The 20735-nt window shown below is 35.6% G+C and overlaps 1 protein-coding gene across 1 annotated transcript in view; it reads right to left on the bottom strand.

Moving 5' to 3' along the window:
• LOC136874446 (fat-like cadherin-related tumor suppressor homolog) overlaps positions 1 to 20735 on the bottom strand; it is a 671031-nt gene that overhangs the window by 247721 nt on the left and 402575 nt on the right. Inside the window, exons 15-18 of the mRNA XM_068227805.1 lie at positions 10441 to 11117; positions 6580 to 6735; positions 6323 to 6494; positions 3944 to 4168 (exon numbers count right to left, since the gene is read on the bottom strand). Coding sequence (XP_068083906.1) covers positions 3944 to 4168; positions 6323 to 6494; positions 6580 to 6735; positions 10441 to 11117 — 1230 coding nt within the window. The remainder of the gene's footprint in view (positions 1 to 3943; positions 4169 to 6322; positions 6495 to 6579; positions 6736 to 10440; positions 11118 to 20735) is intronic.

Raw genomic sequence — 20735 nt, 5'->3', positions numbered from 1 at the left:
AAAGATTGAAATTACATGTAAAGAGGTATATCAAGGAAGAAAAGAGAAATTTTGGGGAGAGTTTACCAACAAAATTGAGCAAGATAGTCGAGGAAATCAGAAACTATTATACAGAGTAATAAAATCGAAAAGAATAAATCAAGAAAAAATCAGACATTAGAGAGTGAAGATTGATCCACAGTACATGACGAAAAGGGTCTTCAGAAGGTGATGGCAAAGTATTTTGAAAAACTTTATAATGAGGATGACTGCTTGGAGGAAGAAGGAGATTAGAAAATGAAAATAATAGATGGAGAAAAAGAAGAGAACCCGATAACATGGTTGGAACTTGAAAGGGCAGTGAAAGCAATGACACAGGTAAAGCAAGTGAAAAAGACGAATTCAATGCTGATGTGATTAAAGCAGAAGGAAGCATTAGACTACAGTGGCTGTACAGAGCCCTCAGTGCCATATGGAAGGATGAAAGGATACCTGAAGACTGGCAATAAGGAAGCATTTTATCACTGTTCAAAAAAGGAAATAGGAAGAAATGTGAAAATTATACAGGTATAACCCTATTATCACATGGGCTAAAACTAATGGAGAAAGTCATAGACAAAAGACTGAGCGATATAACAGAAACATAGTTAGAGAAAGAACAATATGGCTTTAGACCAAATAGATCAACAATAGACTTGATATTTACGGTGCGAATAGTAATGGAAAAACATCTGGAAAGGGACAAGGGAATCATATTCGTATTTTTGGATTTGAAAAAAGCTTATGATACAGTAAAGAGAAAACATGTATAGGAATGCCTATTGAAAAGGAATGTACAAAATCATTAATCAACAAGATAAAAATGTTGTATCATGAGAGTAAAAGCAGTGTACAAGTGGGGAGTGGTGACTCTGAAACATGTTATACCAAGAAAAGTCTCACGCAAGGAAGTGCACTGTCACCATTATTGTTTATTATATTGATGGATGAAATCGTAAAATGTGTAAAACTGAGTATCAGTAGTGATGAAGTGAATGCGTTGGTATTTGCAGATGATGTGGTGATTTGGGGAAAGGGAGAAAAGGAAGTACAAAGGAGACTGGACATTTAGAATGAAAATCTGAAGGAGTTTGGAATGGTAATTAGTAAAAAAGAAAACTGTAGTCATGCACTGTGAAAAAAGAGAAGCCAAGTGAACATAGACGGAGAACAGTTAGAGAATGTAGATCAGTTTACATATCTAGGTAGCATTATTAATGGAAGTATTGAAATCAACCTTGAAATTAATAACAGACTAAGTACAAGTACAGGTACAACAAGTCAGAGAGCTTTTACAGGATGACAAAGTACCCAGGAGAATGAAATTAACATTATATAAACAGTATTTCATACCAATTGTAACATACGGACTAGAAATGCTGGTAACTAATAAGAGACACGATAGTAACATCCAAGCAGTAGAAATGAAATTTTTAAGAACATCAGTTAAAAAGACAAGAAGAGATAGAATTCAAAACATTAAAATCAGAGAAGAGCTAAATATAGAACCGTTAGTACAGAACATACAGAAAGCAAGACTGAGATGGTTTGGACATGTAAAAAGAATGGGAAAGGAACGGGTAGCAAGAAGGGAATTGGAAAGAGAAGTTAAGGGAAAGAGACCAGTTGGAAGACCAAGAAGAAGGTGGATGGATTAGATTTGGAAGGACATTAGAGAAGCTGGATTGGATGTGGTGGAAGTAATGGAGCAGGAAAAGTGGAAGTACAGAAAGGAGTGGAGGCGGCTTGTAAACCACACCCAGGTGACTGGAGTAGGACATTGATGATGATGATGATGATGATGATGATGATGATGATGATGAATTACACTGCTTGATTAGCAACACAAATTTCCTCTGAAGGCATGTGGTTGAAGCTCAAAGAAGCCACCATATCAATCACAAATGAAAGAGAGAGAATACAAGGTATAATTAACTTAGGCTGATCTAGTTTCGTTGGATGTTGCTGGTGTTGGAATAACTGCTTCCAGAGCATATTAGGCAGACTACTGTTATTTATGCTCTTATCTTGATGAATTTTTCTGCTTATACTTCATAAAACACTCATTACTTAGACTATCTATGCCTATTTATGCAATAAATATTGTAGTTACCAAAATAGTCTGGTTCATTGTGGTTAATTATTTCAAAAGCACATAATTGCAAACTACCACAAACTGCAACTTTAACCCTCAACTGGTATCATCTATGTTTGTAACGTAACTGGTATCAAACGTCTGTCAGACTCCAGATATTTACTTTGAACTTAAACAATGTGTTCTTAATTTTTTGTTATTTATTCAACTTAATTCCTTTAAATATATGTTTTCAAACATGTCAGTGCAAAAGGTAAAAGAAAAAAATTACAAATCCAGAAAAAAAAATACAATTTTAGAATGATGCTCCAAAAATGTAGACGCCTCTGTTTTTCTTGAAAATCTAGACAAGACGATTATTATGATCATTTCGCTGATATGTCAGTGTTATACAAAGACCATACAAACAAATAAAACATAAAATTACTGGAAAACTCAAAACACAAATTTCAATTTTAAGGTTCAAAGCCACTGTTTGTTAGAAAGCACAATTTTCCTTATCACAGGATATGTTACCTTATTTTTACATGTATATAACTACAACTCATAACATTTCATGTCCAGATATAGCTATGATTTTCAAAACATATAGAAAAACATGTTAGACTTAAAAAATGTTTCACACACCCACATAATATGTTCATTCATTTATCCGCAAAGCACTCTCAGCAGAATTTTTGGCGCACTCCAAGCAGATCGGTTTTCCACACTTTTGGCACGGGTACTTTGTTCTCCTTTTCAGTTTAGGATCGCAAAAGTAGCACGTTTTACGAAACTTGAAGAATTCAGGCAGTTCTTGCAGAATGTCAGTTCAAAGTTTGGTTCATTAGGTGGTAAAACTCGCCGAGGTGGTCCTGATTGTGGCTCCATTATTATTTATAGGAATTAAACACACTGTAAGTAACAACAGTGTTATACTAACTCACAATAATCACAATAAACACTCAATACTGAATAACGTCATTCACGAACCATAGTCACGGAACTGGTATCATACGTCTGTCAGACGGCGCGGTAAGTTTACTACGCACTTACTCAAGGTCAAACAAAGTAAGCGGTATATCACCTTCCCTGCAGGGAAACAACACTCCAACTGAGAGGTACACAATGGAAGAAAGCAGTAGGCTGAGGAAAAGAGAGGGGATGGCCTTGGAAAATATTTCAGCCGTCTCGCAGACGTATGATACCAGTTGAGGGTTAAGCATGCGCTTTGAGACAGAGCTTCATCTAATTTTGAGGCTGCTCAATGTAGCTCACGTTTATCGGTGGCCCTCTCACCAGTGATAACTGGGTTATTATCTCGGCCTCCCCTTCTTACTTTCCTTAGCCCTGTACCTTACGCATCCTCCTTACATCACACAACCCTGCACCTAAATCCAGAAATTGAACCTTTCTGCTGCTTCCGGAGAGCAACTGAGTGTTGACGTCAATACACAGAACTAATTAACACTAGGGCCGCCAGAACATATTGTATACCTAGAACTGCCGATGCGTTCATTTTGACAGCTATATTGTAATTATTATTTCTATTCTCAATATGTACAGTTATTCATAATCATCCTTTCAAATATGTATTACTAAGTTTATAAAACATTAATTATGGGATCTAACACGGAAAAGAAACAAATTTTATAATTGTAATCTAAATCATTAGATTTAGTAATGTTTTTAAAATTATATATTAAGTTAACTTAGATCTCATGACCAGCTGAGGATGACCTCTGTGAAGGTCGAAACTGGTACTGCTTAGTAATAAGATATAATAAAGTATTGATTAGGTGGACGATACCCATTCTTTGTGATTGTAAATTTTATAATGTCAACAATTACCTGTATTGAAGTCCAGGGCAAATTCTTCAAATTCATTTCCTTTGACTATGCTGTAGATCAATTTTCTCCCAAGAGGTGATTCTGCTTGGATACTCACTGCTAATGGGGAATAAATTTCAATGCTCTCTGGAACTGTATCAGTGTAGAACTGCTTGCTGAATACTGGCATAGACTTATCAATTACTTTCACATGAACAGGCACTTCTGTTGAACATGGTGTAATACCTAAAAGTGAAATGATTATTCAAAAGAGTGTCTTCATATCAGTTAAAAAGAGAAGTTAACATCATTATTTAGAAAATCAATAACAACAACTTGAATATTGTATATTAATCATTTCAAGTAATACAATCTAACACTATGTGTTCAATTTACACATGGGAGAAACTGGAAGTTTTGGCTGGGTAATCTGCAGAACTTAAAATGCCAGATAACCATTAATCATTCAACATTTAACCAATCAACATGACAACATACTGCCTGAAAATCTGTAGACTTTTCTGCCTCCCAAACGAACTGTTAATTTGTTAAATTTTAAACTTAAAATCTTAGGAAAGAAGCTTGATTCTCTTCTTAATCACCTAGACAGGTTAACTTTACGAGGACTATGGTGGATTATATTCCCTACAGTGAGATTAGATATTCAGTGTTCAAGAACTGATAAATTGTCATTTGCTGACTGCACAAACATTTTGCTCCTAAAGAGAAAGGATAATAATAAGAAAGCCGTAAGACCTCATTGACCACAATGTAAAACAACTAAAAGGTAGGCTTTAATGTTCATGTATGATTTAGAACAAATCCAAGTAGTCCTTAGCTTTTCTAGAGAGAAGACTGAAAGACAAACATACGCGATGTAGGAAGAAGAATTGGAACGATGTAATTAGTAGACTTCAAGATGAAATCACTTTAGCAGATTTACTGTATATCCAATAACAGGAAGACATGTGATCAGGGGCGTATGAAGGGTTGAGTAAGTACAATCCATGGCCTGGGATGTCATTGACAGGGAGGGGGAAGAGAACATAAAAAAGTTTAAAAAGTCAAAAGGAATAAGCTTTGTTGAAGAAAAACAATTTTGACACAATGTTGTCTCAAAATCGGGTTGCATTTATTAAAAATTCAATGTGATGAATCAATAGAAGATGTCTGGGAATTAATAACCACTGTAATTTTTATGTAAACAGACCTCATAGGCCAGTGGAGTATCATATTTTAAAAATATATGTGTGCTGATGCACAGCACTGGGTCAGTATTAGGAATAATTCCTAAACTTTTCAAATCCTAGACTGACTACAACAAGATAACACGTAACATCAACAATATTACAACAAGATTACTTTTCTTTTTTTTTCAGTGGGTGGCGCCAATAATCACTACAAGCATACTCCAGATGCTAAGAATTTAGAGCCTAATTTACTTTTCAGATTTTACACTTAGTTAATCCCAGATTTTAATGTTATTTGTGTGTTTGAACATTAGTTTTCATGTCAATTGTGTGTTTTTACATTTGCTTAGTTATCAGATGTATTACATTAAAGGTCTGCAGACATCAACGCGGGACGCGAGAGTGGGAACGATTTTGTCGTGAACTATTATGAGTACAGCGGGATATGGATCCATTCACACCAGTGCATCACTCTCCCGCCTACATGGTGGGATTGTTGTGAACCATTTTCAGTTTGCTGCATGCAGCATTTTTCCGCGTCCTGCATTCATTGTGACAGTAGCAATGATGACTGAACTGTTGATAGAGTGCTTTAAGAAACACCCAATGCTTTACGACATGAGTAATGTAAGGAAGAAAGATATGTTGTGGGATGAAATAGGAAACGAACTGTGTATACCTGGTAAGTATCAGTTCTTTAATTATCACTGTTTGTGACTTTTTTTTTGCACACATTTCTCTGTTTGTAAACTTCCAGATACCGTACATGTAAGATATATACTAAAACTATCTATACACTGTTGTTATGCATGTCAAAGAACTCTATAAATTTCTCACGATCAGCAAAGGCTACAGTGGGTGCTTGTTGTGCATCATTGTCAACATTTTTAAAGGCTCAATGTCCTGATTCCGGTTAATCTAAATCTTCGTAATATGCTGAATTTTCTCTCAGGAAATTGTGCAGAATGCACGTTGTTCTAATGATTAGCTTAGCTGTGTCCGCATGAACTTCCATGGGTCTGTAATATATTTTCCATTTCTGTGCTAATATGCCAAAGGCACGTCAGGCTCATGTCGGTAGATTTACTGGCATATAAAAGAACTCCTGTGGAACAAAATTCCAGCACCTTGGCATCTCCAAAAGCCTTCAGAAGCAGTTAGTTGGACGTAAAAACAATAACATTATTAGTCAATCTTCAGTGCTACTTACCTCCATCATATGCTGCAATGATTAATTCATATTCCCTGTTATGACCTTCCAAACTTTGTTTCAGAGTGACTTCTCCAGTCTTCCTGCACACCTTGAAAAGCTCTCCATGCCCTTTGATTAGCTCATAACGAACCTCTCCATTCTCACCTTTATCCATGTCCACAGCATGAACCTATAAAAGAGATAAATACATTATTACCAAACCTATTTTAATTTCTAGTTGAGCTTTAACAAAATAAAATTTCAAAGTTCTGTACCTTTGTTATGGTGTCTCCTTTCAGAGCATCAACTGAAACAACAGCATAGTAAGGCAGGTTGACAAACATAGGACAGTTATCATTGATGTCTAAAATTGTAACATTCGCCATCACATGGGCCATTCGTGGTCTATCGCTGGCATCACTGCTACGAGCCTGTAAGTGAAGAATGACATAAATAATGTTCCTAGTTGAATGACTAGATCAGTATAGTAAATATTTCCAGTTATTTCAGGTAACATATCCCTCTAGGCATATTTAAACAACTAAAACACATTTCATTACCTGTCAACTAACAACATGGCTAAATCCAGACTTTAGGAACTGTTCTTCCACCTCACATCCTCGTGAGATTCTACAGTATGGTTGTACATTAAGGATTTACATTTTCTTATCAAATTATTCAATTCAGCTGTAAATTTATAATAGAGTATATAATTCTAGCCAATAACTTAGCTGTTGAACTAAGGTATCCTGTGAAATTTATAGTCTATGCTATTGATGAGTTGTGTAACCAAATTCTTCCCACACCAGAACTTTCAGGTTTGTACAACCCTAAGCTTTTTGCTGAATTCCCAGTTATCTTATCAGATAATTATTTTACATTCTTCTGTCATGACTGTCTGTAACTGATGTCTTGTTTGGTACATCTGTAGGAGGGCCAGAAGCCTTTATGTTTGCAGGCAAGTTGTGGAAATATGGAAGATCAGTTTGTAGAGGATTTCAGCTTGTTTCAGGACAGTGGGGTTAGAAGTGTGGCTTGCTTTTCAATTGAGAAGGTTTTTCAAACTCCAGTACCAACGAACTTACTGAAGAAACTAAAGGAACATTGGGAAAGTTTCTATTTCAAGTAGGCTTTTGTTCAAAGTGGAAAAGTTTATTTATTCAGCTTGTGCAGTATACTGTTGCATATTGTGCATAAAAGCAACATGCACACACCTGGCACAGTAATTAAGATCTTGTCTTCAACAGTAAAGTACTAAACCACTGTCGTTCTGAAAGTCATAATTTGTGTAAGTTGTCAAGGAATAGCAGCACTTGTCATGCTACTATTTCCCTTGTCTCCTGACAGACGAGGAATGTTCCATTTCAGTTTAAACAGTTGAACAAATATGTTTTCATACATTTTGCTACTGTAGAGTGAAAGTACCATTTTATATACTAAATTATATAACTCCACAGGTATGAAGTTTTTAAAGTACAGTATGTTGAAAACTCCCTTTCCCTTTCATATCCATTGTGCACCATCATATTTTCAAACCACTAGCTGCCAGTGGGATAGTCACTGATACTATATGATCCAACCTTATTTGTCACCACCACCACCACCACCACCACCACCACCACAGTCAATAAAGGATGATTCCTTTACCTATCCCTCCATCTTTGAATGAAAGAATGAATGAATTAATTAAATAAGTAGGCAAAGGAGATGGAATGCAATATGCTAATTCTTGAATGATGAGGTTTACGGGACTGAAAGTTGTTACGTATTGAGCAAGGTTTTAATTTATATTCTTGTAAGCATATTTTAATTTATTCTGCAAATGAATTATTTGCTGAAAGTTATAAAATGTGTAAGTATTTTGTCTTGTCTTGGTTATCTGGTTATACTGACATGCTCATTGCAAGTTTCAAATCAAACAAACCAAAAGTGGAACATTATTGATATTTCAAAGAAAAAAGGTGATGTTAATAGGTAAGGTACTGGTATATGAGACTTTTTTTTTGCTAGTGGTTTAACAATGCACATATGAGATTGTCAAGAACTTTCAAACAAGGTAATCAAATGGGAAAAGAAGGAAAATTTCAAGAATTTTACCTGAGTATTTCCACAAGTTGACAGTGGAATGAGAGAAACAGAATCAAGGAGAGCTAGGTAAAATTAAAGCAGCAACCATTCATTTGAAATTTACAGCATACCTACATTATGCAATCCTTTCACCATTCAGAATTCAAACAAACATTTTTATCAAGGCTGAATGCTAGATTGACACACACATTGTCTGGCAATATTTCAATCAAACACTACTGATCTGTATTTAGGGCCATCGCCTTGGTGGCAAATGCCCTATCTGTTGATTTCCTAGCCTTTTCTTAAATCATTTCAAAGAAATTGGAAATTTATTGAACATCTCCCTTCGTACCTAAGTTATTCCCATCCTTAACTCCCTCTTATTGACTAATAAGCAGTAAACTAAGCCATGTTTGCAATTCAGGATGATATTAAATATGAATTATTGATGAAATAAAGCTTCCTCAGTGGATCAGTGGTAGTGTGTTGGCCTCTGAATCCCAAGATTACAGGTTCAAACCTGCTAGAGGTAGCCAGACTTTAGAAGGGTACAACTAAGTTAATTTGACCCTGTATTTTGTATTATTTTGGCATGTAAATGATCTTTGGTAATGCATTCAGTATATAGTCAACAAAATTAATATTATTAAAGTTAAATGATTAAATTCACCAGTCAATACAGATAAACTTGGCTAGTTTTTTTTTTCTAAATTTAATTAAACTGAGCCATAGTGGTACCACAGTGTTCGGGTTTATGGTAGGAAAAAATGAACCAACAACATTATTTTAAATTGACACTCAGGTAGTGTAAATGGGGTCAAATCAAAATGACTTTACCTGGTAATTAAGACTATACAATTATTATTCATTGACAAGGTCATTAGGATCAGAATCAGAACTTCAGAGTAATTCAGTTCTGTTAGGAACTTCAAATCAAATCAAAATCTCTTTATTTGCAAATGAGGTGTCTATCTCAGTGGCAAATGGTACACTAAAATACATTATTGAAAATACATTATTGTCAAGCACTAAATATTAAATTAACAAGAGAAGAAAATTTTCCTATAATACAATATTATGCAATTTACGCTAACAATTTTTTCTATTAAACACACAGCTCATCCTTAATAAATTTATATTGTTTACAAAATTCTACTTATAATATCTCCTGTACTACTTACAAATGTAGTCAACTGATATACAGTATGTGGAATTACTTCAAATGATACTGTACAACTGGTATAAGATTAAAATTTACATTGCATTTATTTACTTTTTTTTTTTTTCTTTACCCATTCTGGAACCTAAGTAGCATAACGACCTGCTGCGTCTTAACCAGAGCCCCTTTTGCCACCACTTTTCAGAGTTTCTGAAGGGCCTTCACAGCTACCGTAGTGGTCCCAGGGCCCTCGAAGTTCCCACTGTACTTCACTCCTACAGGCAGTCCCTTACTTTGGCTGTCCAACTTCTTAGACCAGGGGATGGAATTAATTTATTCACACACATTTTTTATTTATATTAACCTGCACTGGTCGAATGCCCTCTAACATTTCATTTATTTTCTCTGTTGCTGTTTATTCTCTTCTTGAATATCTGTACAAATTTTGGAAAAGGATCAAACACTACCTCTGGTAAACTGTTCCACTCCTTCACACCCTTCCCAATGAATGAAAATTTACCCCAATCACTTCTGCTAAAATTCCTTCTAATTTTATATTTGTGGTCAGTCGTGCCAATATAACTTCTATGATAAAACATGAGTAATTTACCATATAAATAACAAATTAATATTGAAACATATATCTTTTATCTTTCATATCTTAACATTCATCTGTAAGTTGTTTGGAAATGAGGGAAGTACTGCAAAAACATGAGACATGAGTTCTTCTCTAGCTCACAGAGAGACAAGATACAGAAGATACAGATATCAGAGGACTTTTCTTATCAAGTAAATGAAATCAAAATTTTTGTATATATTAAGTTCTCAACAGTTATTAAAAAAAGTTTTTATTCCCAAGAGGCAAGCATAATAAACACTGATGATATTATATTAACTGTAAACTTACCTCAATAATCAAAACATATTTGTCCTTCACTTCTCTATCAAATCTCTTGCCTGTAGTTCTTATCACTCCTGAAGTAGATCCTATTTCAAACATATCTGTTGGGTTCAAAATGCTGAATATGACATGTTCATTTAAGGCACTTCCAAGCACATTGACCACAACAACTGGTAAGACTTTTGTTGTATTTTCAAGAATAGTTCCCAAGTAGATATTTTTTTGAAATGTTAGACCAGAATTCTCTGACCTTTCCACTTTTACATTGACTTGACAGACAGCTGAATGTTTTCCATCAGATACTCGAAGATGTAACTGATGAAAATTTTGTATGTTCCCTGTGTCTGCTATTGTGATCATTCCTGTTTCAGCATTTACAGCAAAGACATTCCCTTTGTTGCCCTCAATTATATCATATCGCAGAGTTGTAATCTCAGAGGAGTCTGGATCTGAAGCATTCACCTGTAGTACTGCAACATTCTGATATGTTGGAAGCAGAAGTGTAGTATTGTATTCAGATTGTAAAAATTGTGGGGTGCAGTCATTCACATCAAGGACCAGTATTTCCACTTTAGCAGTAGTTTCTGAGGAAAGAGTAGGTTTACCAAGATCTGTCACTTTTACATGAAAGTGAAATACTGGATATTTTTCATGATCTAAGGCCATCATAGTCCGTATTGCTCCTGCAAAAACAAACTGATATGAACATTTTGAAAGTTTAAAATGTAACACAATTGTGTGCTATAACTATAAAATATCTATATATATAAAATAAGAGTTTTGTCTGTACATTGCTCAGAATTTGAAAATAATATCATTTCTGTATCGGTCATGTCCATAGTAACAAGAAAATGCACTTTTTACATTTCCGTAATTTCTGTCTGTCTGTCTGTCTGTCTGTCTGTATGTATGTACACGCATCACGAGAAAATGGTTGAAGAGAATTTAATGAAAATCGGTATGTGAAGTCGGGGGATGAGCCTCTACAATCTAGGCTATAAATCATTTTACTCACGCTGAGTGAAATGGTAGTTTAGGGGAAGGCCTAAAATTGAATTCTCAACTATTTATGTTATTAGTGGTCTAATGAAAATCGGTATGTGAAGTTGGGGGATGAGCCTCTATAATTTAGGCTATAAATCATTTTACTCACGCTGAGTGAAATGGTAGTTTACGGGAAGGCCTAAAATTGAATTCTCAACTATTTATATTATTAGTGGTCGTATTTTAAGGAAAATGGGTATGCAAAGTTGGAAAATAAGTTGCTACAATTTCGGCTATCAATAATTGTATTCACGCTGCGAAAAATCGTAGTTTAGGGGAAGGCCTAAAATTTAATTCTCAAATATTGTTGTTATTAGTAGTCCTATCTTGATGAAAATCGGTATGCAAAGTCAGGAAATAAGGTGCTATAGTCTAGGCTGTAAATTATTTTATTCACGCTGAGTGAAATGGTAGTTTAGGGGAAGGCCTAAAATTTAATTCTCAAATATTTTTTATTAGAGGTATAATCGATGAATGCTACATAACTAAGGTTATATAGTATTAAATTTCCTATTATTCATGTCTTATACATTGTTGCCATACTAGCTATGATCACAAAGATATTCATGAATTTGGATTTTTGTTACTAAGTCCCTATCAGACCCGAGTAACGAGAAAATGGGTAAACAGTATTTAATAAAAATCGGTATGTAAAGTCGGAGAATAAGAAACTACAGTTTACGGTATAAAATATTTTACAAATCACAGAGTCGAAAGAAAACTAAATGTGAAGGCCTACAATATAGAAATCTCATAACATTGATCAACAATAACAGTACATTGACCAGTGTTTGTCGTGATGTGCTTTGTGGCTTCTGTTGCCCCTCATCTCCGATAGATAGGATTACTGCTGCGTACAGAGTATTTTTTATTTGATTTACGTCGCACCGACATAGGTTTTATGGCGACGATGGGATAGGAAAGGGCTAGGAGTGCCTTAGGCCTTAATTAAGGTACAGGCCCAGCATTTGACTGGTGTGAGAGTGGGAAACAACGGAATACCATCTTCAGCGCTGCCGACAATGGGGTTCGAATCCACTATCTCTCGGATGCAAGCTCACACCTGCGCACCGCTAACCACACGATCAACTCGCCCAGTCGTACAGAGTGTAACAGCCTGCCTGAATATTGATGGGAAGTAGCTGGGGAGTTAGATAACTTTCTTCTTTAGTATGCCATTCCCCTGGTTTATAAATTTTCTGATACTACTGGTACGTAACACACTGGATCATCATAGCATTCGGGCTATTCAACCCCTCTTTTGAGGCACTGATTGGAATGAACAGTGTGGATATTTAGCAGAATAATGGCAGATGAGTGTTCATGGCAATCTGCGGCCTGGTCATCCCAGCTCTGGAACTTTGGACTATTAGATTGGCACCGCAATCTAACCGCAGCACTGTTCGTTAAAAGTAATAAAACATGCGGCTTTCCATTTTATCGAGTATTTTATATGATAGCATTGCTTTTAATCGCTACATTCATACTCAACTTTTTGCAATGACCTATGTTGATTTCAGTTAGGAAAACCACAAAGTCAGTCTTTCTGAGAATCCCGTAGCGAAGCATGGGTACATCAGCTAGTATTTATATAAAATTGAAGACTGAGCAGGTGAAGTTAGATCTTACACTGTGGACTGAGCACTTTAGTGCGTATTCACATTTTAATACAAAAATAACTGATAACCTTACTAAAAGTTACAAACCTATTTTGGATTCAGCAATGTTCAAGCTACGTAAGCATACCTTGTTTTTCAAAATTGGAGCAAAACCACTAACTTTTATAAATTTATTAAAAACCCTTTTTCTCCTTTCAATTTATAAATTTTCACAATGCATATTAAAAACATGAAAAGTTAGGTATTTACACACAGCACAATACATTTATGAAATACAACATACATAATAATCATTGGGAAATGAAAAAATACATTAATTGTGGAAATTGGCTGTAGTCGTCAGCCGCGCAAGAACATACGGCTATGAAGCTGACTCGGTAGTACCAACTTAGTATCATAAAAGAATTAGGGATGATGTGCTGCTACTTTCTAATTTTTTAATGAACTACAACCACTGCGGAATGTGTTCCAGCACTCGGCTAACATTTGTAGTACGTTGAAATGGATATGTAAGCGCTAGAACTCAACGCCGTATGGCATACATCACTCATCTTCCACAGAACATTACCAACGATGTATGGTGCACATTGTTCATCTTCAAATTATTAATGGTATATAGTGAAATTTAAAATAAATGAATCACAGAAATTATTGTATGATTAACTCACATTAACAGATTTCATTTCAAAGTATTTAATAAATACATTGAGAAACTACATTCAATAAATTTGCAACCTTTCTACCCATGTGGGAGGATAATAGATGGTAAGATTCGTAGAACACATAGTATGAGAACTACTCAGAACTACACATGTTAACTTTAGCTCACAAGCAGAGTAGAAGGAGCAAGGTGTAAATACTACAGACCACAGCTGACGTGTATGAATAAACAATGAAATGATAATCTAAATTTAAACCAATCCATTACAGTTAGAGTGATAAGCAAGTTGATGAGTAAATTCAAACAATAATTATTTAAAATAAATTATCAACCAGGAAGAAACAATCAATACTACTTTGGAGAAACATAGTTGATTCAATATACTGACTTTTGGACTATCTTGGTTCAACTGATATGAATTTGAAGAATAGATTTATTATTTCTAACATATATTTGGCAATATCAAGATGCGGATGAAGAAAGCAAAATTAAATGAGCAATAGTAATTTGTCAAGTGTAATAATTATTTTGCAAATACTACTATTTTGAACCCCTGCATCATTGTTGTGTAGGCAGCTTGAAAGGAGACGTGACTCACTCTAGTTGTGGCGCTTCTCCAAGGTAGAAGTAAAAGAAATGTTGTGTACGAAGCTCTGTTTCGATCTCAAGATCCAGGAAGCACATGAGAAATATCAGGAGATCACAGAGTCTATACTGAATGTTAATGCATATGGAGTACTATATTAACATGTGTTCTCCAAACTTTTCTTGAAGTGATTACCGGTAATTATAAGGTTGAATTTTATATGTGTAAACAGCATTGTGCAACCTAAGGTATGTGTGAATCTAAAACTGTTATGAGAATTGTGTATCAAATATGTGGCTCAACACTAACCACCTCTATGTAAAATTGCAGGTACCAGGCGACACGAATAATTATCCAATATCAAAAGAAACATGTATCATGGAAAGGTCTAAATGGATAGCTGAGGCTGAGGATCATGTACCAATACTTTGAGATGGATATGGGATAAAAACCATGAAAATACAGGAATGAATACTCACTCTACATCTGGAGCCTCATTCTCACCAGTTTGTCACCAGATAAGTGACAGAAATACTTTATCCCTAATTTTTATGTTTAATGGTTCTCTCTCCGTTTCTTTCATTTTCATATTTTTGGGTGGACTGTATTACTAATACTATTTCAATGCAGATATTCTTTTCATGCTTATTTTGAGAGTAACGTAACATTAGCTTTATGATATGTACATTTTAAATGAGAAAAACAGTAACTTCAAAAAAATGATTATATAGTTATTCAGATAACATATACAATTCTAGAGAAATAATGTAGAATGAAAGTCATCTAAATAATTCAGTGCGTAATGTATGAGATTCTAAATAATTATTTAAACTTGAGGAAGAGAAGGAGAGATGGTCATCTGTTAATTGTATACCATATTCATGTGTCTATTTTGTTACCTGCAAATATGAAGTATTTTTATTCTATAGTTTAATTAATGGGGCTCTGCTTAATACTACTTTCCAGTAAATATTAGAGACAATAGAAATAAAGATGGCATAGAGTAGCTGAGTAGCTAAGGTGGTAGAGTGCTGGCCTTCTGAGCCCAACTTGGCAGGTTTGATCCTGGCTCAATCTAGTGGTATTGGAAGGTGCTGAAATATGTCAGACTCATGTCAATAGTTTCACTGGTACATTAAAGAACTCCTGCGGGACGAAATTCTGGCACCTCGGCATCTCCCAAAACCTTGTAACCCTTTGGTCAATGCAACCTTTCCCGATGCCTCAATCTATGTTGCTGCGCCACAAAAGGCGCAGGATTTAATGCAACCAACGGGTTAAACATTCTTTGCCCGATACCTCCATTCTCTAACTCGACACTTGGCAGCCTAGTTTGACGAAATGGAGTCGCTCAGCGGATACCTCAGGGTTTAATTTTGGCTAGTAGGACCTGAAATCCTACTGTAGAATTCGCTTAACGTGGATCCATGAGAAATCCGACCCACGGATGTCACCCATCGTTATTTACGACATTATAATAATCACCGCCAACTACCTTATTAGAGTTTTGACCTCGAGAAACTTGCCATGGTAAAATGAATACTTAATTATACGATTCCTTACTTCACTATAAATTAACTTACAATCTAGACATTAATTAAAGAACTCATGACACCAGCAATTGTAGAAAAACAACCAAATATTTATTAATAAAATACTAAATTACTAATTTCCATATTATGTAACGCAGTATTCAAATTGACTGATAATATGTATGAAAATAAAATTGAGTCAGCGCTGGCTCGTATGATAAATAAAAAATAGTATTCAGTATTTAAATTAATGAAATGATCAGTTCCTTTGTGAAGTTGAAATTCAAAAATTACACATTTACAACAGATCACTGGACCTTATCCGAGTTCCACTTCGCATTTTAAATATAAGTAAAACATCGACACAATAAACTCGTTCCGAAAGTTCACTTTCTTTAGTCTTATTTAAGCACTCTCACCTGGATACAATATCCAGCCGCAATGAATCTCTAATACACTGATAAGTCAAGTGTAAATAAATTGGAATTCGTTTAAGTAGCTCTAATGGAATTTTAGGAAATCGAAAATAAATCTGAATATTTTAAATTAAATTTTAATAAAATCCGAAGTCATGATTTTGTTGCACTGCTCTCGTTGTGCGTTGAAACTACATATGAACTAAGGCATTCCTTCCTAGTGCCTGTTAAATTCAGCTCCTACTCTTGCCTTTCCCTAGTTGAAGTTCATAAATAAAAATGTACGTTCAAACGGAGAATATTTACTGATCTAGCTATCTATCTAACTTCAGCATAATCTTTGGCTGTCCCACACATGCCCTTGTCGGTTCTATGTCCCATTAAATAGTTATATTTCAATAACATTCAACCACAATGCAAGCTACACTACTCTCTTGCAAATAACATGGAAGCGCTTAACTGCGAGGTTTGGCAAACATCATCTTATATATATATATCGCTGTCGTAATGCTTTTGGTTATCTACAGCTATTCAAAGTCGAAGTATTCTAATATTCATTATAAAACATCTACACTGAAATGCAATTACGTCACGAGCATACATCTATAGTAATACATGCAGTTCGTACCTTGGCTTAAGTAGCTCCTGCGGTGTGGGCACTCTTACGCAAATAAAACATATACTTCACTAGTAGTGTGGCACAACTTAACTTGCAGGTACACGATGGTCCTGCATCGCGTAACAAACATCTCAAATCACTATCCATAACTCGTAACTTTCCTCAATTATCATATTCATATTCTCATTATAACATCAATCTAATATCAGCACCGTAGCCTCCATAATAATATATCGCGTTCCAAACTTGACGACTACGTAAAACTACCACACTGTTTCTTAATAAAATTCACAAGTCGCAGATCCTCATAACCTATCGACGAGTTCAATGCCCCTTTCTATGAACCAACAAATGCGTAATTCCATGTTTCTTTCTACACCGCGCACATCCATTCGTGACGTCAACTTAATTCATTACATCAATGAAATCTCTATAATCTCTCATTATGTCAATTCAATCAGCTGTTTCATATTTCTCTTCAAAACTCACGCTTCCTACAAGTATTCTAGCCGATATAGCATAACTTCTGCTATGTTATTAACTCGTAATTATGACTTAATTATCTCACACTTAGATGATAATCATCACTTGCATTGCCTTCTTATCGGCCTACAATTAGCCATCAGCACATACCTAAGGTACATGTGTAAGCAAACCAAAAATTATGCAATAAAATGTTATGAATGACTTAGCTCGCTCATAGTTCTCCCTGGTCCAGCTGTTCCATTCCCATTGGATGTAGATGGGTCTTCGGTTCGGTCACGGGTAAGACATCTGGAACGTCATCCGCTCCTCCGCTCTGGTAGTATTATATGGTTACCCGTCGCCTTCCTCGTCATTTCCTGGTCGTATGGTAAGATGAATTGTTCCCAGGTCGGTCCATCATGTGAATTCAGTGCATCATCTTGATCATCTTCTTGACAATCTCAAAATCGAAGCTAGTAATATTACGATATGCTGCCATTTTACTATTGACGTCGTTTATCCTTAAATTTTAATTTATTTCGTAGCTCCTCGTCGTCTTCGCAATTTCTTACGTATCGACTTCAGTACTTTTATTTTCGTCTTAACCGTTTGAATTTTGGTGAAGACTGATACTTTATTCTTATTTAATCGTCGTATTCTTTCCTTTCTTTTATATGCGCAGTCCTTTTCTTCTCCAAATCAAATATTACGATTACGGTGATTGCGTCCCCTCTCGATGCCGTGCAAATTCCAAGATGAAGATTTTCAATAATAAACTTTTTCTATTTTTTTTTGAAAACAATACTGTGCACCGTCCACTGTCCATCTTACTCGAAAACATTACCATTCCGTGAAATATATGGCCCTCTGAGACATCATAGCAGGCGACTATTCCATGCTTGCTTTAGATTACTAGGCCCATACCTTAGGTCGGCGCCATTTTGTAATCTGTCGTGGACGTGCGAACGAGCACATTTTTTCCCCCGTCACGGATAAAATATATTGGTCACAATATATTTTCCTTTCTTAAACTCACATCATAAATGTGCCTTCGCTTCTTATATATATTCATTGTCCTATTGCGACTGGCTAATCGATTTTAATATATCGACCGTTGATTATCGCTCCAGATTTAGAGATGCTCATTGCTATCCTCGACTGTGCTTATGTAATCAGCTGATTCTTTCCTTCAATAAACATAATAAATCGTAATTTCAAATGACTTGCAGACTGTAACTTGAATTGGTATGTAATTTATACATTCTTGGCCCTTTATTCTACTAGTTCTGTGGTTTCATTAGTCTGATTTTCTTGGTAATAAGGCTTGATGTTAGAAGCATTGTGTACATTTCTGTACTTTCCATTCATGCTTGTTAATTCGTATGCATTATTTCCTAGCACACGCTCTACTTTATATGGACCGTTGTATAATGGTAGGAACTTCGCACATACTCTGTTCGGTGCATTAGATATTGGTACCGTCTTAATTAATACACGATCACCTCGTTTATAAGGTGCATGGAATTTCTTATTTTGCATCCTCTTTAGTCTTTTTCGTGATTGTTCCAGTAGCTTTTCCTTTATCATAGTCTCTATTTGCTGTGGATCTGGCTTCTTTTCCAAGGGCATATTAAATATTCTGTCCCAACTCCTTTCAGGATGGATATTCTTGTGAGCTACGCTGGGAATCTGTCCGATGGATTGATTAATGGTGTTATTCAAGCTCTTTTCAATAATACTTAATATCTCCACCCATTTCCAATGCTGTTGATTACAGTATATTCTGCCGAACTTGGCGATTTCCCTCATGTATCTTTCTACTGGGTTCGCTTCTGGGTGTCGTACTGAACACATCGTATGTCTGATGCCTTCATTTTTCATTCGTTCACGGAATATTTCTGACGTAAACTGCGTTCCTCTATCTGTGAGAATTTTTTTCGGCTTACCCATCTCAGGAAAAACCTTTTCCACTAGGGCTCGTATGACTTGTTTAGCATTGGCTCTTTGTATAGCTTGAAGTGAAATGTACTTGGAAAATATGTCAACAACCACTAGTATGTATCTTTTTCCTCTTTTTGCAGTCGGTAACTTGCCAAAAATATCTACCGCATATATCTCGTGCGACCTTGTTGGAATGATTGACACTGGTTTATGTCCGCATACATAGTTGTTGTGTTTAACACGCTGGCATATGTCACAAGTTTTAACTAGGTCCCTGACAGATTTTCGTAGTCCCTTCCAAGTAAATTTTTCTTTTAACGTACTGATCACTTTGTCTATGCCTGCATGACCCGTGATGTTATGGGTGTACCAAATCAGTTCTTTTTGTAATACTTGTGGTATTATAATCCTTCTTTTTCGGTCAACTCCACCCATAATTTTGATCAGTATTCCGTCTACAATCTCATAACTGTTCTGCCATTCAGAATCCGGTTCCTTCTCTGTTAACCCGTCGATAATATATTTTAATTCTTTGTCAGACTCCTGGTATTCCTTTAGGTTTTCGAGCTTTCTCAGTAGTTCTTGCTCTCGAATGTCTAACTCGATTTCTAGAATACATTCTTCTTGTTCTGGAGGGTTCCTACTCAAAGCATCAGCTAAAATATTTTGTTTACCACTGCAATGCTCTATCTTTAAATCAAATTGCTGTGTATACAACATCCAGCGCGTTATCCTCTCGCTTACCATGACTGCCTTTAATCCAAAAGTTAATGCTTTATGGTCAGTTCTTATGGTCACTGGATATCCATAAATGATCCTTCTCCACTGTTGTAACGCGTGGATTATCGCTAGAAGTTCAAGTTCGGTGGTAGTGTAGTGCATTTCATGTTTCCTTAATTTCCGGCTGGTGAATGCCAGATATGTTCTTTTCTGTTCCTCTTCGTTTTCTTGATACAAGCATGCGCCTACGCCGATACTCGAAGCATCTGCCTGTATTATAAATCTTTTCTCATAGTCTGGATATCCCAGTTTTATGCTTTGTTTCATCAATTCTTTCATCTTATTGAAAGCGTGCTCAACCTCGTCATTCCACTTCCACTTGTTGTTAGCTCTTAATAAATTGTACAGTGGTGCGGCTATCTCAGTATATCCCTCACAGTGGTCTGAGAAAAATCCCGTCATTCCGAGGAATTGTCTGACGTGTTTGACCTTTGTCGGCCGAGGAAACTCGCAAATAGCTTTAATCTTGGCAGGGTTAGGTCTTATTCCCTCGCCATCGATTAAGTGTTCGACAAAGAGTACTTGACTTTGGCAAAATCTCGACTTCGAGATATTTATTTTGAAACCAGTTTTCTGCAGATTCTTGAGCAACTTTTCTAGGTTAATACAATGCTCTTCAAAGGAGGAACTTCCGAAAA

The sequence above is a fragment of the Anabrus simplex genome, chromosome 5 (genome assembly GCF_040414725.1).
Source record: "Anabrus simplex isolate iqAnaSimp1 chromosome 5, ASM4041472v1, whole genome shotgun sequence".
Classification (NCBI taxonomy): Eukaryota; Metazoa; Arthropoda; class Insecta; order Orthoptera; family Tettigoniidae; genus Anabrus; species Anabrus simplex.
The sequence above is the reverse complement of the archived record's forward strand: the minus strand, read 5'-3'. Positions and strand labels throughout refer to the sequence as shown.